A 26,399-nucleotide genomic window follows, 5' to 3' on the forward strand; every position below is an offset into this window, starting at 1 on the left:
AGCTCCACTACTTCAAATTTACCATGATGATATACCTACACAGCATGTTTGAAGTTAATATATAATTTGACCGATCTTAAGATATAGACAAATACAATTCCTATATCTCTGAACCTTGCAGTTCTTCAGCAATTACCATACACACTTCTAGAACAGTCTTGGGAAAATCACTCAGCCTACGCACATCAACCAGAATCAATGATATCCTTAAATATACATGGAAGGAGAGCTGGTCTGCTGATTACAAAGTAGTGAAATAAACCTGGTTACTTCTGGAATAAAAGGCACAGGAATGTAACTTCAGTTTTTGCGTTTATGTAACCATTAGCTCATTACCTCTGGAAAGCTGTGAAATGTTAATATGAAAGGCTAAGAACATGCAAGCAGGTGGAATAAACCCTTTATGAAAGTAAACATTCTACAAGCACAGGAAGATTCTGTCCTGTTCTAGACGTACTGTGGGAAACACTTCAAGAACAATGACCAGCACTTGCATAGCTACATCCTATTTATCACATCTTCTCTGCATTTATACACCCACTACACCTGGCCTAACCTATGCAAGACTTTGCAATGCATGCACATGGCATACAACTAAGTGGAATTGTACGGGTTCCTAATTTCTTGAGAGCAGCAGACATAAGAATAAAAAAAAAAAATACTATTATATTATCATAATGGCTTAATTTTATATCCAATTACTCCCATTGAAGATTGGGATTGGATGATTAAATTCAGCCATTCATGATCACTGCAGGCCTTAAATAGAAGATGATGGTTAAGTAATTGTGACAGACTAGACCCTGGAGTATCATCTGGTCTGATATATTTTTATAAATTAAGAGCTTTATTTTTTTTTATTATATATATATATATCCAAGCACTCAATGTTCCCAGTCTTTCATATCTCAGGTGAAAAATCTCCAAACCGTTAAATATATTCAAAAAAGTAGAGAGCACTCACAAGACTTTAGACATTGTTTTCCAAGATTCCAAACATTGTTGCTTTATTTGCAAGAAGTGATAGACGACGTTTCAGTCTCTAAAGACTTATCAAGACTTGATAAAAGTCTTTAGACTGAAACGTCGACGATCACTTCTTGCAAATAAAGCAAAATTTTTTGGAATTTTGTAAAACAATGTCTAAAGTCTCGTGAGTGTTCTCTACTTTCTTGAATATAGATATAGATATAGATATAGAATATATATTCAAGAAAGTAGAGAACAGTAGAGAACACTCACGAGACTTTAGACATTGTTTTACAAAATTCCAAAAAATGTTGCTTTATTATATATATTAAAAATAAGAGTAATCTGAAATGATATATTCTTATAAATACCTGAATATAATCGACTGGGTTCTTCCCTTCTCCCTCTTCAGAAACGAGAGCTTTGCCTTGTTCTCTAAGATACAAACTCATACACTCACACATAGTCTTCAAACCATTTGGAACTCTGCTAAACAACTTGTACATGCAAGCCAGATCTGTGAAGACAAACATAGAATTGAAAAAAATGAATACAAATAAAAGTCTTAAAGAATGTGACTTATAAAACATACATGTAAGAATCTAGTCAACCCTTTTATCCCTTCCAAAAGAAACTGCCATATACCCGTGGCAACAAAAAATGTGCTAAAAAACTCGGCTTATACTCGAGTATATACGGTAATTTGTATTTCATTGCTCGTATAAAGATCTGGAACTCTCTTTATTTACTAAGAGTAAGAAGTAATGGGGCGGTTGAACAACAGGGTGTAGAAGAATATTTATTAAATGGAATAACTGCTAACATTTGTCATCTCAAATTCCCAAGGTGTGGAAGTGTTGGGTGGGTTTCAGTGACAACCTGTAGAACTACTGAATGTACCTAAATTGCTTTTTGTTGGAGCAATCAATCCTTAAGAGCAGCCCCCCTCCCCTCCCACTATAAGTAGTTTAAACCCCTTTAGGACCAAACTTCTGGAATAAAAGGGAATCATGACATGTCACGTGTCCTTAAGGGGTTAAAGAAAATCAAAAAGTTATAATTCAGTGCTTACTACCACATCCTCAATGTTTCCTTTACATAGTTATGGAAGTTACATTTGTAATGAATATAACAGGCGGCATTTTTAATCCCTTAAGAAACAGTAATTGTCAATGTCATCATAACAATCAGGATCTTTAACCCCTTAACACCGCAGCCAAATGTACAAGTTGTGAACAGAACAAAACGTAAACAAAACCTGGCATTTGCGCTATATGTCTGTCCAACCGTAATTCACCTTTCATATTAAATGCACCCCCCCTTATTATATATCATTTTATTCAGGGGAAACAGGGCTTTCATTTAACATCAAATATTTAGGTATTGAACATAATTTAATATAAAAAATAAAAATGGGAGAAAAAAAGAATTTTTTAATTTTTTTTAGTTCTATGTGACATTTTAACTGTGGATGTCAAAATACTGTTTGCTTTTACTGCAATACAATACACATTTGTATTCAGCAATGTCTCACGTGTAAAACAGTACCCCCTATGTACAGGTTTTATGGTGTTTTGGGAAGTTACAGGGTCAAATATAGCACATTACATTTGAAATTGAAATTCGCCAGATTGGTTACGTTGCCTTTGAGACTGTATAGTAGCCCAGGAATTAAATTTACACCCATAATGGCATACCATTTGCAATAGTAGACAACCCAAGGTATTGCAAATGGGGTATGTCCAGTCTTTTTTAGTAGCCATTTGGTCACAAACACTGGCCAAAGTTAGCGTTAGTATTTGTTTGTGTGTGAAAAATGCAAAAAACGCCAATTTTGGCCAGTGTTTGTGACTAAGTGGCTACTAAAAAAGTCTGGACAAACCCCATTTGCAATACCTTGGGTTGTCTACTATTGCAAATGGTATGCCATCATAGGGGTAATTTTCATTCTTGGGCTACCATAGGGTCACAAAGGCAACGTAAGCAATCTGGCGAATTTTAATGTGAAAAAAATGAAACAAGCCTTATATTTGACACTGTAACTTTTGAAAACACCATAAAACCTGTACATGTGGGGTACTGTTGTACTCGGGAGACTTCGCTCAACACAAATATTTGTATTTCAAAACAGTAAAAAGTATTGCAGCAATAATATCGTCCGTGTAAGTGCTTTTTGTGCGTGAAAAATGCAGAAAACGTCACTTTTACTGGTGATATCATCGTTGTAATACATTTTACTGTTTTGAAACACTAATATCTGTGTTCAGCAAAGTCTCCCGAGTAAAACAGTACCCCCCATGTATAGGTTTTATGGTGTCTTGGAAAGTTATAGGGTTAAATATAGTGCTAGCAAATTAAATTCCCTATACTTTCGGCATGGGTTGTCAGGCAGGTCCCGCTAATTGTAATTAATTAGGATACCTAATTATGTAAAATTATTACATAAATATATGTGTAGAATTAATATATGTATATACATTATATATATATAATTTTTTTAAAATATTTTTATTTATATATAGGTATATATATATATATATATATATATATATATATATAGTGATATATACGTATATATTTATGTATATAGATATATATATTATGATATATATTATTTTGTTCTACGTGTATTTTGATATACCGTATATACTCGAGTATAAGCCGATCCGAATATAAGCCGAGGCCCCTAATTTTACCCCAAAAAACTGGGAAAACTTATTGACTCGAGTATAAGACTAGGGTGGGAAATGCAGCAGCTGCTGGTAAATTTCAAAATAAAATTAGATCCTTAAAAAATTATATTAATTGAATATTTATTTACAGTGTGTGTATATAATGAATGCAGTGTGTGTATGAGAATGCAGTGTGTGTGTGTATGAGAATGCAGTGTGTGTATGAGAATGCAGTGTGTGTATGAGTCCAGTGTGTGTATGAGTACAGTGTGTATATGAGTGCAGTGTGTATATGAGTGCAGTGTGTATATGAATGCAGTGTGTATATATGAATGCAGTGTGTGTGTATGAGAATGCTGTGTGTATGAGTGCAGTGTGTGTGTGTATGAGAATGCTGTGTATGAGTGCAGTGTGTGTATGAGTGCAGTGTGTGTGTATGAATGCAGTGTGTGTGTATGAATGCAGTGTGTGTGTATGAATGCAGTGTGTATGTATGAATGCTGTGTGTGTGTATGAATGCTGTGTGTGTATGAATGCTGTGTGTATGAGTGCAGTGTGTGTGTATGAGAATGCTGTGTGTATGAGTGCAGTGTGTGTGTATGAGAATGCTGTGTGTATGAGTGCAGTGTGTGTGCATGAATGCAGTGTGTGTGTATGAATGCAGTGTGTGTATGTGTGTGTGTAATGCAGAGTGTGATGCAGAGCCTTGGTGGGGGGTGGGCATTTTTATTTTGTAATTATTATTTTAATATTTTTTTGTTTCATTAAATTTTTTTATTATTATTATTTTTTATTTTATTATTATTTTTTATTTTATTATTTTTTTATTTTTATTTTTTTTATTATTATTAATATATATACACATTTTTTCGTCCCCCCTCCCTGCTTGCTAGCTGGCCAGGGAGGGGGGCTCTCCTTCCCTGGTGGTCCAGTGGATGGGAACTGTGTAGGAGGGGGCTGTGGGGGCTGCAGAGAGATGTTACTTACCTTTCCTGCAGCTCCTGTCAGCTCTCTCCTCCTCCGCCAGTCCGTTCAGCACCTCGGTCAGCTCCCAGTGTAAATCTCGCGAGATTTACACTGTGAGCTGACAGAAGAGCTGAACGGACCAGCGGAGAAGGAGAGAGCTGACAGGAGCTGCAGGAAAGGTAAGTAACATCTCTCTGCAGCCCCCCTCTCCCCCCAGTCTGTATTATGGCAATGCAAATTGCCATAATACAGACACTGACTCGAGTATAAGCCGAGTTGGGGTTTTTCAGCACAAAAAATGTGCTGAAAAACTCGGCTTATACTCGAGTATATACGGTAAATATATATATTAATATCACAATACAGTTAGAACGAAATAACATCTATATATTTTTTAATTATTTATTTTTAAATATTTTTTTAATGTTATTTTTTTACGTATTTACATATATATTTTTTTATATTATATATAAATATATATATATATCACAATAATTATATATATTTAATCAGTATCAGTCTACATGTAATTTGATAATATATATTAATATTTAAATACACGTCGTGTATGTGTGTGTGTGTATATATATATATATACTTAGATCATATATATATATAATATATATGATCTAAGTATATTTTATTTGTAACTGTAATTTTTTTTATTTCTTTTTTTAACTAATATTTTTTTTTTTTCACAGGACAGGGGGCAATGACAGTGTCAGCCAGTGATTTCACATCACTGGCTGACACACAGGATCAGTGATCACAGTGACTGCCTGTCACTGTGATCACCTCCTGCAGATTGGGTAATTGGCCACAGGGGGGAGTGCCTGGGTGGTACAAGCACTCCCCCCTTCCAATCTGCAGGGGGATCACTGTGCCAGTTACATGTGTCAGCCAATAGGCTGACACATGTAACACTGATCGCAGTGACAGGCTGTCACTGCGATCAGAGCGCTCTGAGATCGCAGTGACAGCCTGTCACTGCGATCTCAGACTTAGCAGATCGCGGTCACTGACCCCAGGGGGACTGCCTGGGGGGCCAGGTAAGTCCCCCGACCGCGATCTGCAGAAGGGGAAAGCCGCCGGCCGCATGTGTCAGCCGATTTGAAATCGGCTGACACATGCTGAATACTGGTCGCAGTGACAGCCTGTCACTGCGATCAGAGACTGCAGATCACGGTCACCGGCCACAGGGGGGGTTGCCTGGGGGGCCAGGCATCCCCCCGACCGCGATCTGCAGCGGGAGAATACCGCCGGCCACGTGGGCGGCAATAAAAGCGAGGACGTAATATTACGCCCGCCGGCGTTTAGAGCCGGTTCCTGCAGGGCGTAATATTACGTCCTCCGGATTTAAGGGGTTAAGGATCATGTTTCAAAAAGATTAAAGCAGCACTGTCATGCCGAACTTACCTTTCCCCAATCACTTCCTCTACTCTTCCTCTCTCATTCTCTGTTCATTTCTTCCTGTCTGCACTAGCTTTCTTTAAAACAGAAGACAAAGTAGGGATTTACTTTGTCTTGTGGAGGTTTCCTACACCTGACCATCTATGACCAACGGAGGAGCAAAGTGTGCTCCATTTCCTGTGGTCAGAGAAATTTCCCCACAATTCTCACCTTTCCTAAGTGTTCTTGTGATGCCTCTTCTCAAACGCTGGCAAAACTACAGAATTTCACCCTAAAAGAATGATAACAGTTCGTCTATACGTTTTCAGACGAATTCTGGACTTTTGTTCGGTTCGAAATTTCATTTGAATGAATGAAATTCCGATCTGACCGCAGCTGCATTTTGCAACCGCTTAGTAGATAGCTCCCTGATCCCGTGGGAATTAGGGAGCCACCTACCAAAAGGCTGAAAGACCAAGATTACTTGGTATTCGTAATTAATCTGCCTCTACTTACTACATCGCGAGTGGGGGCAGGTCTACTAAACAGTGAGCAGCCACAGAGTTATGAGTCAAATTACACAGCATGGTAAAATTCCAAAGAACTTTCCCACGCTGTGTAAAATTACTCAGAACACTCTGGGTGGATTCAAAACCAGAGTACTGTGACAGGTAAATATAGAGACTTACCTGTCAAAGCACTCTGATTGGGGATTTGGGGTGGGGGGCTTGTGGACACCTAGTCACCTGGAGGGGTATTTTCACATTTAGCCCCAAACCGTTGCCAAATTTTCATTCAGGGCCCCCAACCGCCGCTTTTGAGGAATGAATAAATAGATGAAATTCCTGTTCGAATGCCCAAGTGTTTAACTGGTACTTTATCTACCCACACAAAGATGGCAGCGTCCAGAACCTAGGTCCGGGCAGAAATTAAAGATAAAAAATAGGTAATATGGGGAGCTTAGGGGGAGACTAGGGCAATTAGATGTAGTTGAGTCGGGAATGGGGGTTTAAAAAAAAAAAAAAAAAAAAAAAAAACTGGATTCGGCCATGACAGTGACTCTTTAATGTGCAAATTTGTTTGTTTTTTTTGAGCTGCCATTGCTAAATAAGCAGAATCTTTAAGAACCTGATTGTGAGGACAGCAGAAAGTACATGATCCTTAAATGGACACTATAGGCAATCAGAAAACTTCGAGCTCATTGAAGTCATTTGGGTGCAGTGTCCCTTTCCCACTTAGTCCTGCAATGTAAAAACATTGCAGTTTTAGAGAAACTGCAATGATTACGTTGCATGACTAAGACTGCCTCTAGTGGCTGTCAATCAGCCACTAGAGACACTTCCTGGATGCTAATAGACTATGTCCCCTAAATGATGCTGGACGTCCTCACACTCTGAATGAGGACATCCAGAGGAAAGCATTGAGAATGCTTTTCTATGTGGAGGATATAATGTCCTAGCGGCGGCTTGGAGCGCATCGAAGGAGGCGGAGTGCTGAGGGACATCAGCGCTGGAATTGGGTAAGTAAAGGGTTTAACCCTTTACATGCTGGGGGACCAGAGGGCACAATAGTGTTAGGAATACAGATTTGCATTCCTAACACTATAGAAACCCATTAAAACATTAAACGTAAGCAGCCTTCCATACACCGTGCTGTACAAAGTTCCCAAGTTGTGGATTCTACCTTCAGTCTTTCCGTTTTTCAGCATATGGACTAAGCCAGAGTTCTCCATCTCAACTATAGTCTTCATGTGCTTGGATATGAGCTCCCGCTCCACAACTTTCACAATGGGCTCTTCTGTTGATTTGTCTAAACAGTGCATCACACGTTCTATTTCTTCATTTATTCTTGCCTCTACTTTCTTTATATACACAGATGCACTATTTTCAGCTAAAAACTTCTGACTTTCCATCTGTGAGAAATAAAGGATAACTTTGGTTAAGTTTACAGAATCATGAAATGCAACAGCACCCACAAGAACTTCTTTAAACATACCATGGAAATGAATAAGCCAAAAGCAGCACATGATCGAGTACAGGGGTCAGCAACCTATGGCATGTGTGCCATGCATGGCACTCAAGGCTGCCACAGCCAAACAGACTTTGGTCTATGAAGAGTCCCAGTGCGATCTCATATATCGGCTAGTGTAAATGGAGCGGTGATTGCAGGTGGTGAGGGGCAATCTTCAGCTTACGCATTGCAGCATGTACAGGAGGTTATCTCAGAAAACATCCTCCCAGCACTTGTGAAATGAAATCCACACTGGAGTAAAGCAATCCACAGCAACTATCAAATCTACTGTCCGTGACCTGGGTCTGGCCTACCCAGTCCACACTGGACCCCAGAGAAGCAAACCACACTGCTAGATATACACAGAGCTGAAGAAGAAGCCTCCTCCTCATACAAGTAATACAAACAGCCCACATAGAGTCCCCACAAACACCAACACCACAGACAAGCCACATACATACACACAACCTCACAACCAGCCTCTCAGATGCAATAACACAAACAGTCCAACACATACACAAATCACCAAACACACAATGTGACATATAATCCATACAATTCTACAAGCAGCCCCCATACACAGCCCACATTCGTAGGTATGATACACAATGCTGTACCACAAACCACTCATGAACATATAGAACAGCCACATACACACAAATACAATGCTACAAAGCAACTGTAGCACCCATAAATAACGCAATCAATATATGGCAACACACACACCTCAATTTATAAAAAAAAAAAAAAAAAAAAAGGAATGGCACACCAGGGGACAAGATCTTGTTTTGGTACAATACTGCTGAAAGGTTGCCTACCCCTGATCTAGTATATTTTAAAAAAATATTTAGTATATAGATAAAAAAATAAATAAAAATAATTTAAAAAAGTTGTTTTATACTATATCTACCTGTAACAAAAACATATACTACTATATTACTTCGCTACTAGTGAAATGACACTTTCAATATAAAACAAAATAGTATGACCGTATCTTAATACCTGGAAGAATTCTGCAGACATCTCCAAAAACGGAGCTTCAAAATCTTCTTCATAGACTGACCTCCCTTCAAGGCCAAGAATCATTAGCATCTGGCAAGCATTTCTTATGGCACCTCTGTCATCCATAGTGTCACACAACACAAACAAAGGGAATAGAATCAAATAAATACAAGTTTAGTAAACTAGTATTGCAGTTTTTAAAGGTCAATGAGAAATTGCAGATAAGTAAATAATTTTACAAATAACCAAAGTGATCTTTCCAATGACCCGATAGGACAAATAAATCTGTATTGTTTTGCTAGTGTTAAAGGTTAATGTATTTGTTCTGGTCTAGTCAAAAACTTTTTTCAAAGAAATTACAGCCTAGAGACACCTCCAGTGCCACATTCAGTGTCTCCACCCTCTGCATGAAGACACAGAACTTCCCTCATATAAATGCATCTCTAAGAGGAGATGCAGATTGGCAGATTGGCCCAGATTGTGTTTGGCTCCGCCCCTGACAGAGAAAGCATTGTGATTGGGTGAGATCATCACTTCCAAGGTGGCAGATCAGGGGCAGAGCCAGAAACAGTAGACTGTAAATAAAGGTAAGATTTTACTATACTTAGGGGGGTAAGGTGGGCTAGAATAGAGGTTTGTGTTCTTGACGCTATAGTGTTCCTTTAAAGGGAAACTCCAGTGCCAGAAAAACGATCCGTTTTTCTGGCACTGGAGGGTCCCTCTCCCACATCCCAATCCCCGGTTACTGAAGGGGTGAAAACCCCTTCAGTCACTTACCTGGGACAGCGGCGATGTCCCTCGCCGCTGTCTCCGCCTCCGCGACGCTCCTCCTTCTACTTACGTCGGCCGGTGGGCGAGACTGATCTCGCCCGCCGGCCGAGGAGACCTAATGCGCATGCGCGGCAATGCCGTGCATGCGCATTAGCGCACCCCATAGGAAAGCATTGAAAATGAATTTCAATGCTTCCCTATGGGGAATAGAGCGACGCTGGAGGTCCTCACACAGCGTGAGGACGTCCAGCGACGCTCTAGCACAGGAAACCTGTGCTAGGGACCAGGAAGTTCCCTCTAGTGGCTGTCTAATAGACAGCCACTAGGGGAGGACTTAACCCTGCAAGGTAATTATTGCAGTTTAAGAAAAACTGCAATAATTACACTGGCAGGGTTAAGGGTAGTGGGAGTTGGCACCCAGACCACTCCAATGGGCAGAAGTGGTCTGGGTGCCTAGAGTGTCCCTTTAAGGATCATACGATATGGAGTACTAGTGTAATCAAAAAGAATAAAGAAAAACCTTAAAATTGAGAGGGCAAGAAAAGCTAGTGTGAGGGCATCGAGATGAAGCTTACCGAGAGCAATAACCAAAGGGAGGGAGAGATAAAAGGACTGTAGGTCTACTAGAAAGTTTAACCCCTTAAGGACACATGACGTGTGTGACATGTCATGATTCCCTTTTATTCACGAAGTTTGGTCCTTAAGGGGTTAAAACAGACAGGGGCATGGAGTTTAAAGCATCCTTAAAAGTGGACAGTTTGGCACTGTAACAACTTCATATAAATTATTTTATGTGCCAGGGTGCCCCTGGGCTCCCTTTTACCTCAAGGGGAAAACCTTTTTCAAACAGTTTAACCCCAAAGTTGCCTCCAATACCGATCTCAGGTCAAACAGGCCGCGTCCGGCTTCTGAAATGTCAGTTTCAGTAAGCGTGGAGTGCCGCCGGGCAGGGGCATCCCTGATTGGCTGAGAGTGGTCAGCTCGCGCACTCAGCCAGTGACTCTGCATTCAAGCCAGTTTTGTGAAGAAAAAAAAAAATGTTTTGTAAATGTATAGAGGCTGCTTGACTCCTGGGATTTGCCAAGCATTGTGATATGATCAATTAATGTACATGATGACAAAGAGCGAAGCTATAAATGCTTTTTATGTCTCAACTTTTTTTTTTTTTAATGAAAGTTAAAGTGAACCTGTCATGACAAGTTTACTTTAACATAAATCTCCCCCACCCCCCAAATTGCATTGAATACAGAGATGCATGATGTATTCAATGTAAAATTTTGAGATATTCACTCACAAAATCTCCTTTCCAGCATCGCCATGTGCTCACCTATGTGGGAATTATCATTTCATAACATCCACCTCCAGACAACCCTGCTCCTCCCAAGATCTCCTGTCATTTGTCCTGCCTGGGAATGCTTTGTCTCAAAACATTCCAAATGCAGAGATATTTTAATGTATTTGCCATATTGTAGCACTAACTCCAGAAACAGGCATTAGTAGGCATAAAACCAAAGGGCTGACTATGCAGAATTTGTGCTATCATAGCATCCGTTGTTTGTGCCCACAGTATACTGATAGGAAAAACACACAGCCTTTACACTCGCAGATATTGGCTGATCCCTGCCCGGCTTGCCTACTGCTAATTGATATCCAATGTCGTGCTTGATTAGTTGCTCAGCACACAGATGTTCAAGTGAATGCTTCTCTTTAAAAAAACATTTAATTGAACACTGCCCAGCATGGACAAAGACATTTGTGTTATACAGCAAAGCGAAGGATAGGTTAACTTAAATATGTGGCTTCAGTTAAATCCTGGAATTTGATGTGAATAACCCTAGAACAACAATGAAAAATAAAACACTCACCTATCCACCACTTCCCCTTTGCGCTCTCTTGCAATCATATCCAACAAGGTCTGTCGCAAGTGGTCCCTTATGCAGCCATAACGCACAACCTGATCACGGAATATGATCAACCCCAGATTGTAGACATTTTCAACATTGTTTTGCTGAACGTAAACTCTATCCTGGAAAAAGGAAAAAGAAAAGTGGTCAGATGCATAATTCCACATTCCTTTTTAAACTGAATCATCATACCGGTTAGTCGTTAATACCCCAAATAAATATTAAATTCACAATTAATTGCACACCTCCGACAGGAGAACTGCAAATTTGAAGTCAACACAGTTAAGCTAGAAAGAGAGAGGAAAGTGTTCAAACTTGGCTATTTTGACCTAAAACGTTGATTTCCCTTGTTAAGTCATTTTAACCCCTTAAGGACCAAACTTCTGGAATAAAATGGAATCATGACATGTCATACATGTCATGTGTCCTTAAGGGGTTAAAGAAGGGATTTTGTACACAGCTGCTGCCACTTCAGCCTTTTAGATGACAACAGTTTTTGTTTTTCAAGACAGGCACTAGGTGCTTTGGAATAATAAGTTCTGTAACACAATTTTATTAATACATTGACAGTGTTCCTTTAAAATGGACACTAGTCACCAGAACAACTACAGCTTAATGTAGTTCTGGTGTGTATAGGATATCCATGTAGGCATTTTCACGTACAGACTGCATTTTCAGGAAAAAGGCAGTGTTTACATTGCTGCTTAGGGATATTGCTGCACAATGTGTAGGACTGACATTCAGCGTCTCCACGCTCTGCATTGAGACGCTGAACTTTCTGCATAAAGATGCATTATTTAAATGCATCTGTATGAAGTGATGCGGATTGGCCAACAGGGCATTTAGCTCCCCGCCCTGCCTCCTTTTTTGAGGTCATCAGAATTTACTATTTTAGCCAATCCAATGCTTTACCATAAAAAAAAGCATTTGATTGGCTGAGGTCATCAATTCTGATGTCAGCCAAGAAGGTGGATCGGGTGGGGCCAGCACCAGCAGACCTGCACGGCAGTATAATAAAAGTAAGTAAACTACTTATTTAATGTGGGGCAAGAGGTTGCTAAAATGTGTTTTTAACACAATAGGGTCAGTAATACACATTTTACTGACCACATAGTGTCCCTTTAAGAATTAAGTTATTTTTGTTTAAAAAATACTCTCTAGAATAAGGAAAGCCATAATCAAGTAACTAACCCTTCAAATGCCATTTTACTCTGACAAGTTTTTAAGGTTTTAAATACTAAAATAGTCACTTCCTAAAACCAAGTGTGCAAAGCAAACAATATTATGGGATACTTTCATAGAGAGGTTAACTCTGAAATATATATAGTTTTGGTGACAGTATTACTAATCCCCATATTTTATCTCACTTCAACAGAGCAATGTGTAGGGTTTTAAAATGTTTACAATGTGTAATTGGATTCTAAAAAAGGTAGTCCTAAAATAATCAAAATTGCTTTGTCATATAGAAACCTTACACCCAGCAATCGCATAGCTATGTTGAGAAAAGTTACAATGATTTGACGAAAACCATTTTACAGCAATTTGGCCTGTAAAGTTATGGCTCATTTAAGTTGTTATGAACACAGGAGTGTGAGGGCGTCTTTTTACAGTCAGGAGTTAACATTTGGCAACTGTTTAATAGAGACAATTTAATGGTATTACCTTAGTATGGCTGCAAGAGGATCCCGTACAAAAAAAAGTTAGGACATCTCAAAGAGAAAGCCTTTTTAGTGCTTTCATTTTTAGGTTTTTAAAAATTTCCCAAGCATAACACATATCATGCACATGTTTACACCACTCAATTTTTCAGCACCAGTCAAGTGACTAGGGATAGACTAATTACTGGTTCTGCTGATTATCAGTGCCAATACTCCACATATTTCAGATAAATCTGTATCAGCCTTGTAATTTACCAATATTACCGATGAAATCTAAAACTCCATCTGCCGGCCAATGAGGAGCCACATCACAACCTTACGTCACCACTCCCTGCATGCAGAGTGTGATTGCTGTCAGCATGCTCAATTAATGCCAGATTTAGAAGAAATTGTGTTGCTTTTTTTTTTTTTTTTTTTAAGTTAAATGTACAGAATATCGGCACCAGCTATCGGTAACTGGCATGAAAGGCGATTATTAATCTGTATCGGCACTGGGGGGGAAAAAAAAATAAATAAAAAAAAATATCTGTTGATTCCCAACTCTCATACAACTAGCCACTTTGACAAATGATTAACTTGCCAGACACTGATTTGTCTTTACATACAAGTATTTATGAAGAATCAGTTTGGGAGAGCATTTAAGCCCCTCCTCATTTGCAGCCATTCGTAGTTCTTTATAAAATGAATAAATCACTGAAGCCAAGTCTACCACTTTCTCTGTGACAATCGAGGGACAATCTATAAGTCTTCCTTGACTGTGCGAATATTTACAGGTCATGCACACACTGCATGTTTGCAACTGCCAGAGCACCGGCTGCACCATGCAGATACAGGTTTTAGCTCAGAATACATGCTATAAAGCATGTATACCAAAAAAAACTTACCATGTACATCAAAATGTCTCTAATCATTACCATGGCCGTTTGGTGGTCATTCCAAGCCTGATTAAGGGTTTGTAAAAAGTTGTTGTTAAGAGAGTTTAAAACATCTTCTCGAACCTGTATAGATAAAGAACACCAATGAGCTTCAATAGCAGAAAACATACAAGTTACAATGGGTTGTTCACTGCACAAGACAGCCTAAGAATAAACCTGATCAACACAAAATTTAGCTAAAATACTTTGTTCACAGAATAGTGAAGGTGTTAACTAGGAACTTTAGAGGGGTAAAGCAGGTGTGTGCGCGCTTTATAAAGCGCTGTCTGTATCTATATAAAAGCAATGCACCTTTTGCTCAAATTAGATAAAAAACAGAAATTGTAATTTGGGAAAGTTTGTCAATGTTCTTTAACAAACAAAGGAAAAAACATACCAATGTATCAATTATAATTCCAACTAACTGTTCAAAACACAAGGGGGCAGAATTTCCAAGGTTTTTTTATGTTCTAGCAGAGATAAGGAACTGCTAGGAAATGGTCCATTACTAGGTAAGGAAGAGCTGCTACAGTAAACACTTTTTGTGCAGTTGCTTGGGACCCAATACATTCATATACCACCCAGACGGGACCCAGTGAAAAGAAACGTTATGGGGAAGAACTTTTGGGTTCAGACCCAGTGGTTGAGACCCAAGTCTCAGTACTTGAACAAAAAAAAAAAAACAAAAAAAAAAAAAATCAAAAAAAAAAAAAATACAAATCACACACAAAATATTTATAGATTATATAAGCCTTCATTTAATTTTCAAATACCATGTACATACTATGAATTGCCGAAATATATAGAGATAAAAAAAAAAAATATTGTCATGGAACAGTGATTCTCTATTGCAATTCTAGAGCATGAAACATTTAATAAATACCTTTAAACAAATAAGACATGGAGTAGTGCAGAGTGGTATATCTTTGGGACGTTTCCATATTTTAAAATGACCTTATATATAATAAATACACATAATCACAAACGAAAGGCCATTTAAGAGCTGCTAAGTAGTTTATTTTATTTTTTTGTAGAAAAATTAGCTGCAACATAGCATTAATATAAAAACATTACATGTGTTATTTTAGCATAAATTTCTACAATTCTATTCACATATTTAATTTATTAAAAGGAACACTAAAGTGTTAGTAATACAAACCTTTAATCCTAACCCCTTAGTGTCCCTGACCATTAGTTTATAAATCACTCCCCCGTTCAGCATAAAATGGTTGAAATGGTTGGGTCTAGAGCTTTATGGAAGGCAGTTGTCATACTGAACATTAAGTCATTTTTTTTTTTAACTTGTATTGCGCTACTCATTCTAGTAAACACTTCAAGTTCCTTGTAATGCCCAATATTTTGATACAGTGAACACCAGAAGAAATCCAGAACAGATGTAAGTATTTTTAATCATACAATCTTTTAATAAAAGATTAATTTAATATACATGTTTGTGTGCACTGCCAATATATTTTCATAGTTTTTCCATTCACTGTCTGCCCTCTTTAAATTGTGGGGGGCATAACATGTAAAATAAATAAATAAAAAAAAAATCTCATTATCTAACCATATGCATATTAATAACACTCACGAACAGTAGCCACACTGGTTAATTAGCATAATGGTCATTACTTGTTCAGAGCACAAGAGGAATTCCTGATGGTAATCTATTGAAGTACCACACTGCTTTCAAACCCACGTGGACCAGGATTAAAATCTAGCTGAGCATGGATTTGCTGGTTAGGCTGAACCATTCACCATTACCCAGTTCTATTTAAAGCTATGAAGTATTAAATATGAAAGAACAAACTGCTGGAAAAATAAAAAGAAACAAAAAAAATATATAAACCATGAAGTCAAAAACAGAATAAGAAAAAAAAAAATGTTTGTGCCATTCTTAGACTTTAACAATAAAGTATGTCCCTTTAATCCCCAATATCGAATTGCTTTTAGAGCAGTATCCTATGACTCAAAGTGAAATATGCAATCATCAGCACATGCAAGATTTCACAGGACAACTGTAGCCTTTTAAATAAATTTAAATAACGAAATGAACCGTATACTCTGTTTGCTGATAAAATAAGCTTCATTACTGAGCCACTTATTTTACAAACACGAAGGCACTTTCTGTAAAACCCAAACTATTGTTATTAAGAGTAGGAAAAAAATTCACAAAAACTTTAGGAAAAAAAATAAATAAAAAGGAGACGTGTCATCTTGAAAAGATCTATGATTTTGCTCGAGTATGTATGAAAATATTCACCAATACAGAGCTCTTCTGGTGAACTAAAAGGTGAACAAATCCTACAACTTCCACAAACGAGGTTTTACTCAGAATTTTGCATCCTTTGTCCACCCATATTTGATTATAAACATAATGTACAATGAGCTGCAAAGTACAATATACTAAATGAAACCGGACAAACTAATAATCAAATTCAAAATGTATAGAGAGCAGAGAGGCTCTGTACCAAACTATCAATGAATGCATTTGGAAATCCCGTCTGAATTTAGCTATATTGAATCTCCATGACAATTTACTCATTCAATCCGCCATTATAACAATGCTACAGCATTTTCTGCTAAAAACACTGGCAGTTTCTGCAACAAAATCAACACAACAAATCATGCTTACTTAGAAGAACACTATAGGATCAGGAACACAATTCCTTACCATATAGTTTTAAAACCACCATCTAGCACCTCTTCTGACCCGCCTAAATATAGTAAAATCTTACTTGTATTCAAGTCTGCTGACATCAGAAGTGGTGGTCTGGACCAATCACAATGCTTCAAGGAGGCAGATCGGGGCAGAGCCGGCACAAGTCAAACACAGCCCTAGCCAATCAGCATCTCCTCATAGAGATTAATTGAATCAATCTCTGAGGAAAGTTCAGTGTCTGCATGCAGAGGGTGGAGACACTGAATTGCAGTGCTGCTTACTCTGCTGCACTGCCCAAGGAGGCACATCTAGCAGCCATCTGAGAAGTGGCCAGTGAAGTTATCACTAGGCTGTAATGTAAACACTGCATTTTCTCTGAGAAAAAAAAAAAGACTGTTTACAGCAAAAAGCCTGAAAGTAATAATTCTACTCACCAGAACAAATGCAATAAGCTGTAGTTATTCTGGTAACTATAGTGTCTAGGGGTGCACCGAAATAAAAATTCTGGTCCGAAACCGAAAATTACTTTTTTCCCCCCAAATGATTTAAAAAAAGTTTTTTCCTATATTTTTTTTATTATTATACTTTAATCTAATGTGAAAAACTTCCCTTCTCTTTTAGTGCCCCCCGCTTAATGCCCCCCCTCCCAGTTTAAAAATAAATAAATTTATATTACATTTTTTTATTAATTTTAGCAAATTTGACCTGTTTTCGGCCTAAACGGGATAGGCCCATTTTCAGCCAAAATTTCGGTGCACCCCTAATAATGTCCCTTTCTATTGCAAAATGGAGCTCAATAGAGGTAAAAAAAAAAAAAATTCTAGACATTGTAGTTTAAATGAACTTGCATTCACTGTAAAAACTTGGAAAAAAGCATTTTATGTAGCAACAATAACCCAGTAATTTTAAAAATGTACTGGTGTGGTAGACTTACAGTTTATATGAGTGATGAATAAAGGGTCAATTTAACCTTATACTAAAAAACTCCTCTATATATTCTATATTCTCTATTTCTCAATTGCATTGGACAGTCTCGGTCTCCCTTTTTATATCAGTCCACGACTGATTGTAAGTATGTGGGTTTTTTTTTGTCTTTGCAACCTCTCCATATGTTCATCTCTTAATGTCAGTTAATGTCCGTTACTTTCACCCACTCTCTTCCTGTCAGTATCAGTTCCTCAAATCTGTCATAATCTCGCTGTTCAACACAGTCTGTCCCTTACATTATGCAGTCTCCTTTATAGGATATTTGTTCTGGGTCTGGGAATGTGGGCAGATGTGTTCCTGACTAAAGAAAAAAGTATGCAGAATTTACAAAACTGGGGCAGTTTGGGGAAACGAGACAAAAAAAATAAAAAAATCTACAAAACTACCATCCAAAAACGTGCCCAAAATATCCGTGAAACTCCAAAAAGCAGTTCCTGACAGATACCGTATATACTCGAGTATAAGCCGACCCGAATATAAGCCGAGGCCCATAATTTTACCCCAAAAAACTGGGAAAACTTATTGACTCGAGTATAAGACTAGGGTGGAAAATGCAGCAGCTACTGGTAAATTTCTAAATAAAATTAGATCCTAAAAAAATTATATTAATTTAATATTTATTTACAGTGCGTGTATATTGAATGCAGTGCAGTGTGTATATTGAGTGCAGTGTGTATATATGAGTGCAGTGTGTATATATGAGTGCAGTGTGTATATATGAGTGCAGTGTGTATATATGAGTGCAGTGTGTATATATGAGTGCAGTGTGTATATATGAGTGCAGTGTGTATATATGAGTGCAGTGTGTATATATGAGTGCAGTGTGTATATATGAGTGCAGTGTGTATATATGAGTGCAGTGTGTATATATGAGTGCAGTGTGTATATATGAGTGCAGTGTGTATATATGAGTGCAGTGTGTATATATGAGTGCAGTGTGTATATATGAGTGCAGTGTGTATATATGAGTGCAGTGTGTATATATGAGTGCAGTGTGTATATATGAGTGCAGTGTGTATATATGAGTGCAGTGTGTATATATGAGTGCAGTGTGTATATATGAGTGCAGTGTGTATATATGAGTGCAGTGTGTATATATGAGTGCAGTGTGTATATATGAGTGCAGTGTGTATATATGAGTGCAGTGTGTATATATGAGTGCAGTGTGTATATATGAGTGCAGTGTGTATATATGAGTGCAGTGTGTATATATGAGTGCAGTGTGTGAGTGCAGTGTGTATATAATGAATGCAGTGCAGTGTGTGTATGTGTGCATGTATGAATGCAGTGTGTATGCAGTGTGTGTATATAATGAGTGCAGTGCGTGTATGAGTGCAGTGTATGAATGCAGTGTGTGTATGAATGCAGTGTGTGTATGAATGCAGTGTGTATATAATGAACGCAGTGCAGTGTGTGTATGAATGCAGTGTGTGTGAGTGCAGTGTGTGTGTGCAGAGCATTGGTGGGGTGGGCATTTTATTAATTATTATTTAATTATTATTGTAATATATTTTTTTAATGTTGTTATTATTATTTTTTTCGTCCCCCCTCCCTGCTTGTTAGCTGGCCAGGGAGGGGGGCTCTCACTCCCTGGTGGTCCAGTGGATGGGCTGAAGGAGGGGGGCTGTCATGAAGCTGTAACTTACCTTCACCGCAGCTCCTGTCAGCTCCCTTCTCTCTCCTCCGTCCGTGCAGCTCCCAGGTCAGCTTCCTCTGCAACTCGCGCGGAGCGTTGCCACGGTAACCCGTGGCAACGCTCTGACCCCGCGGCTCTCGCGAGAGTTGCAGAGGAAGCTGACCTGGGAGCTGCACGGACGGAGGAGAGAGAAGGGAGCTGACAGGAGCTGCGGTGAAGGTAAGTTACAGCTTCCTGACAGCCCCCGGTCCTTGTCTGTATTATGGCAATGAAAATTGCCATAATACAGACAACTGACTCGAGTATAAGACGAGTGAGTGTTTTTCAGCACAAAATATGTGCTGAAAAACTCGTCTTATACTCTAGTATATACGGTAATTAGAAAGACTTTTGAGGCAAGCAAGTTGATTTATAAAGAAAAGGTAAATTAAAAAAACACCAAAGAGACACTGTTGATATTAGATAAAATCGGTTGTATTTTTGCAAACAAAAAGTGCTTAAAATAATAATTTTAATATCAACTTGGTTATGGCAATCTCTCCAAACTTCACAGCTGAGCCACCACTACAAATAATGAGAAGTCAATTTGAAACAATCTGGTAAATCCAGGTCTCTTCATTTCCGTTTTAGACCTCAGAAAAACAGACTTTTCTAAAATAAGAATGCGTGTAAAGGAGTCATTATCAGGCTGGAGCAGTTTAAATGTAGTCCAGGAGAAATGGGATTATTTAAAAGTTGCACCCCTGAAGGGAACATAAAATTGCATTAGGCTTGTCAGTAAAAGCAAAAAAATTTAAGAAACCACTGTGGTACTCCGCAGATGTGGGCAAAATAGTGAAAAACAAAAAAAGTTAGCATTAAGCAATTATAAAAACAAAACAGAGTTAGGAAGATAGACAGATCTATAGGATTAGGCAGAAAGAGGCTAAGCAAGTTATAAGAGCTTCCAAAGCACACACAGAAAAGAAAATAGCACAGTCAGTAAAAAAAAATTAAAAAAATATGGGGGGGGGGACAAAAAACAAAAATTTTTTACTTACCGTAAATTTATTTTTCCAGAAGATTAGAGGCAGTGCTTTACGACTGGGATTTCATCTGGAGGGATAAAACAGGCAGGCAATCTCCAAAACTTTTCAAGGACCTCCCCCAATTAACCTTTGGCCTTATAAATTGCTTCCTATCCAAGACATCCCCAGAAATTACAAAAGCCGAATAACCGTACCACTCAGACTATGAACAATTTTTTTTGGGGGGGAGGGGAGGGGGGGGGGGAGAAGGGGGAGTAAGCACTGCCTCTAATCTTCTGGAAAAAGAAATTTACGGTAAGTAAAACATTTTGTTTTTCCCTTCAGAATAGAGGCAGTGCTTTACGACTGGGATCTCCAAAAGCAATCCCTTAAGGCAGGACTCAAGTCTCACTGCAAAAAATCTGCAACCAAAGTTGTATCTTCCAAGATCAACAGACCAAAGTGAGTGAAGAGATCACCTCGTGGCTGTTATGAAATCGAGAGAATGTATAGCAGAAGCCCTCAGGCAACCGATCTGAACATAACTGATCGAAGGAGCTTCAATGGAGATGGGTGTTAGATGAGAAAACTAACGAATGCAGACCGTAGACGAAAACTAAACGCCCAGGCAGTGGAATTAGAATTCCAAGACCCTAGAACGCTGTTGGGAAAAGTTTTAAAAATAGTGTTAGATGGAAGATTGAGAAGAATTAAAGAATCCAACTTAACTCCACTTTCTCCTGCTGAAAACAGAAACTTGAAGTCCTTTCCAAAAATATTTTGGGCGACTACCCCCAAAGACCTAGACTGAAGACTCAAATCAGCAGAGTAAAAAAACCCCCAAAAAAGATCCCCTGCGGAAAAGATTCCCTGAACATAGGAACTAACCACGAAAGAGCCTAGCAGATACTGGTGATTTGGAGACCATGCTCTGAAAATCAACTGATAACCGAAATTTGACCTTGAGGAGCTCTGGCTTTAAACCATCCGCAAAGCCCATCCGAAGGAAAAAAAAGAAGAGGTTAAAACTTTGAACCAATATCTTGAAAAACAACACCTTCCATATTTGGAATAAATCTTGGAACAAGATCCATTTATAGTAAAAGAAATTGTCAATAATTTCCTGAGACAAAACCTTATCCTTCAGTATCTGGTATACATAAACCAGGTCGTCAGCTTGAATTACAACAATTTTGAGAAGTGGTACCCTTGAGAATTCCAGGATGCCTATTTACAGTTAAGGTCCCCAAAGATTCCTGCGGAACATTTTTGATGAATGGTGAAACAGCTACTTGCCACCAAGGGAGGAAGACTATCATTCTCACCTTTCCCATCCTATAGGATCTTGGGGAATAGGGAACCAGGAGGAAACTATAGGTTAGACTGGAATTCCCAAGAAAGAAAAGGAAACCAAAGCTTACGGCTCTGTCCAAGCTTGTCCAATGAAACACTTCATGCCGTTTGATCCAGAAGTCCCAGTTCCATAACTGGAAAATCAAATTCTTACTATCGTTTGAGTGAAGATCAAGGAGTATGAACCAATCTGCTTTGTATTAAATGTTGACTACTCAATGCTACAGCTAGCATATTAAATATTAAGTTCTATGCATAAGTAAAAAAGATCTAAGAAAAACTAACCCAAGCAAATCCTGGAACAAGATTTTTCAAACAAGATGACCTTGTTTGTACATAATTGCTACCGATGTAGAACTATCTGACCAGATCTGGATAATATAATACCTGGTATTTATCTGAAAGGCAAAGAGCTATCCAGATAGCCTTCGGTCCTATGTAGTCGGATAAGTTTTTACAAATTATCTCAGCTAATTTCCCATCATCCCTATGAGAACCTAGCTGAGACCTGAAGCATCAGTCGTAAAATTCTGAACGATCGATTTGAGAACTAGAACAAAAGTAAGAACCGTCTGGCATCCTTTATTTCTGCCTGGTTCAGAAAGGAATGATCGAAGTATAGGATTTTACTGCAAAATCTTATTAGCAACTGTATCTGGCCACTGAAAGACCTGTAAACAGTGCTATACCTAAAGAAGCTGAAGAGACCAAGCAGGTTCCTACAAGAAGGGAACCGATATTATTTCCCAAGTATCTGTCTACTGAAGTAGCAGAGAGATTTCAGGTGATAATGACAGAGAGAACCACAATTTTTTTCTTCAGGGAATTACCATTCTCCGAGAGTCAAAAACCCTTGTCAAAATATTTACACCTGAACTGTTCCTTGACAAACACCAGAACTGCACACTTCCTGAAAAGGGAATTATTTATCAGAAGATTGATTAACATCCACCTGTATGCTGTAGAAACACCCTAACCTTTAGGGGCTGGTGTACAAAAATTAATTAGATGCCCCTGAGGAAGCAGAATTGTAGAGATTCAACAAATTTATGGATGGCAATATTTTGCATTGTGAGAGAATCTCAAGCGGCAATTGCCATAAGCATTTTCTTAAAAGAAAACTGCAGACAAACCTAGGCAGAAAACCATCTCAGTTATATCGTATCTATTTGCAGGGAACAAATTGAACCTGGTGGAACTACACCATGATCCATAGGTTTGCAGCTGTACTAGAATTTGCTTCAAGCCCAGTAACATGAGGAAGAAATAATTTTCCATGAAGACTAGTTCATACAGGTTACCATCTTTAATGGCGGAAGCGAGACTGATTACATAGATATACAGTCAGAATAAGACAATACCCATGATCCAGGCTTTCCTTAGCCGTAATTGGGAAGCAGAGGCTAGAGCAGAAAGAATATCTGCAAACTGTTCTTCAAAACCTGTTTGATGCAGGCTCTGCAGGAATCAATAGCAGAAGTAATTCTTTAAAATTGGAATACCAACCAACAGCCTTACCTGCTATAGGCTTTCATTAGCCGTATTTGGGAAGCAGAGGCTAGAGCAGACAGAATAGCTGCAACTGAATTTCAAAACCTGTTTGATGCAGACTCTGCCCGGAATCAATAGCCAAAGCAATTCTTTAAAATTGCAATTCCAACCAACAGCCTTACCTGATAGAGGCTTTCCTTAGCTGTATTTGGGAAACAGAGGCTAGAGCAGACAGAATAGCTGCAACTGCATTTGCCTGTTTGATGCAAACCCTGCAGTAACCAAAATTAGGAAGCATTTTCTTGAATTTTCCATTCCAACAATCAGTTAGCTGAAGCCTATCTGACTTGGAATTTAAGATAAAACATAAAATGTGCAACCATGGAGTGAAGCACAGGAAAGTTCTGCCTCAGCTGAAAAACAGACTGCCTTTTTAGAAACTGATATCAGGTGAAACTAGTTGAGGTGGTGAGAATGCTAATTGCAACAGAGCTTTGTCTACAGCAATTGCTAAAAGCCTACTGCATGTTTAAGCAAATAAACACTGCAGCTAGGATCCTGGCATTTAAATAATCCATCTGCTACAACAGTATATTAACTTAACCAAGATTTTAAATATCAGCCTCCTAAGCATAACCTAGCGAGGATAGTCCTCCAATAGTCATCCGGGTCATGCTCTTGTGAATATATACCACTTCACTTTAATTGCTGACCCTGTTGCAGCAATTAGTGATTATTGAAACCCATATTAACTAATCACCGAGCAGCAGCTAATTTGAGCCAGAAAGGAAACTTAAAGTTTCCCAATAGAATTATGTAAAAGTATATGCTAATACCCTTTATAGGCTTTACTCAAAGAATAATCTATTTTGGACCCGATCTACTAAGTGCTTACCCCTGCAAAGCGCTATATGATTGACGACTTTAGTAATAATCCTTAACCCCTTAAGGACACATGACATGTCATTATTCCCCTTTTATTCCAGAAGTTTGGACCTTAGGGGGTTAAATGAAGAGAAGTTAAAAACTCTCCTACTTAGAAACATTATCTACCTTGCAGCACTGATAATTTACTTATTCAGGCTAGAGTCATTTAAGATAAAGCAAAAAGTCTTAACTTAAATGTCCTCAGAGTGTGTTGGAGGTTGGTGAGAACACAATTGCAACAGATTCTGAGTGCACCTGGCAACAGTTAGTTGCTGCTGGGTAAACAGCCTCTCTAAGTCCTGGAAACCAATATCTTGACCCCGGAGAGAAAAACCAAAGATATTGACGCCTGAATTTTAAAATCACATTACGCATGTCCTGCATTTCGCGATTCCACGGTGGAAATAAACACAACCTGTACGAGTGTTCCACCGCCAGGACTTCCCAGCTAGTGCCCAAAAGCGCACCATCGTCTGCCCGGCACCTGGCTCGGTATAGACGGAATTAATACAACCCAGGGAGCTACAGCCATCTGGAGTGTTAACCCTGGCTGATCTCTGAAAATTTTATTTAAAAGAAGTAGAGCCTCCAGAGCCTCTGCCCTCTCACCATACTTCTAGGGAGAAAACCTGGCAAAGAACTGGGAATGTCTTGGATAGGAAGCAATTCATAAGGCCAAAGGTTAATTGGGGGAGGTCCTTGAAAAGTTTTGGAGATTGCCTGCCTGTTTTATCCCTCCAGATGAAATCCCAGTCGTAAAGCACTGCCTCTAATCTGAAGGGAAAAACATTTTAGATACATAAATGAGAAAAGGAAAGTAAAACAAGGATTAGTTAGATTAAAAACAAAAAGGAGGAGACTCATCTAGGGAGCGAGACGAGACAGACGCCATTTCCAACGCCTCCCGATCTGCCGACACTATTTTACAAACTAAGACCTCTCACGGGAGCCCTTCACTCTCCAAACCACCCACATCAACCTCAGGAACCATTGCCGCGTCGATTGATGCCCTTTATGTACGCACCGAAGCAGACCAAAGTGAAACGCAAGCCGGGAGCCTGCACGCCCTCGGCCTTCCCCTGACTGGAGACTTTCCTCCTCGGGTCACGTCTGACCGATCTTCCCGCTGCCACGGGGGAAGAACACAACAACCCCCCACAGCTCTGAAGCAGCGATGGGGAGACGATCGCAAAAATCTCAGCCAGGTACTCCGGCTGATCAGGGGGATATAGGGACACTACTACAGCGCCAAGCGCGCCCCAAGATGGCCCCCACAGAAGGCCCAGTCCCCTCTATTCCCTCTTCACAGCCAGTCCAGGCCAAGCCACCGGAACAGCCTGCACCTCGGAGCTCCTAACTCCCAGTTACTGCCACATCAGATGGTTCTGCTCCTGCTACAAAACAAGAAATGCAGAATATGCTAGCACTTCTCCATACAGGTATACAGCAGGTCACAGACAGGGTGCATACAGCAGAGGGTGCCATCCAGGATATGCAGAATGGAATGGCTAAAATGAACAAGACAATCCTACAACTACAATCCACCCAGCAGGCATTTTCACTGCAGCCGTCAGCCCAAGAAGATAGATATAGACGGAACCACATTAAAATCCGGGGCATACCCGCAATAGTAACTGTTGAAGAAATACCGCACTACATCAGAAGGCTCTTGGCCTCCGTCGGTGGACAAAAAGATCACCCCCTGGCAGGTATATACCGCCTCCCTTCAAGGGCATCACCAACAACACCTGTGGATGGGGATATAATCCCACGCTGCTCCTTACCACAGGAGAAGGCCCAAATCACGGCTTCCCTGAAGGGTCGGACTCCACTCATGTTAGAGGACTCCAACTTATCCTTTTACCAAGACCTAACCAGAGCCACACTTCAGTGGCGCAAATCACTAAGCCAACTTACAGGGCACCTGCGCTCTGCAGGAGTGACATATAGATGGGGGGCACCAAGATCGCTAATAGTCACCCACGACGGGACAACACACAAACTCTCCTCTGAAACGGAGGCTCCTGCACTCCTCTCCACTCTGGGCCTCATGGACTCAACACCCACTAACCCTGCCCAGA

The 26,399-nt window shown here is 39.3% G+C and overlaps 1 protein-coding gene across 2 annotated transcripts in view; it reads right to left on the bottom strand.

Moving 5' to 3' along the window:
• The window catches only part of CUL3 (cullin 3), a 75,729-nt gene that overhangs the window by 12,347 nt on the left and 36,983 nt on the right, over nt 1-26,399 (bottom strand). For both annotated transcript variants that reach the window (XM_063442463.1, XM_063442462.1), the window contains exons 3-7: nt 14,226-14,339; nt 11,645-11,805; nt 9,009-9,123; nt 7,680-7,908; nt 1,341-1,486 (exon numbers count right to left, since the gene is read on the bottom strand). In XM_063442463.1, coding sequence (XP_063298533.1) covers nt 1,341-1,486; nt 7,680-7,908; nt 9,009-9,123; nt 11,645-11,805; nt 14,226-14,339 — 765 coding nt within the window. The remainder of the gene's footprint in view (nt 1-1,340; nt 1,487-7,679; nt 7,909-9,008; nt 9,124-11,644; nt 11,806-14,225; nt 14,340-26,399) is intronic.

This window comes from Pelobates fuscus, chromosome 2 (genome assembly GCF_036172605.1).
Source record: "Pelobates fuscus isolate aPelFus1 chromosome 2, aPelFus1.pri, whole genome shotgun sequence".
In the NCBI taxonomy this organism is placed as follows: Eukaryota; Metazoa; Chordata; class Amphibia; order Anura; family Pelobatidae; genus Pelobates; species Pelobates fuscus.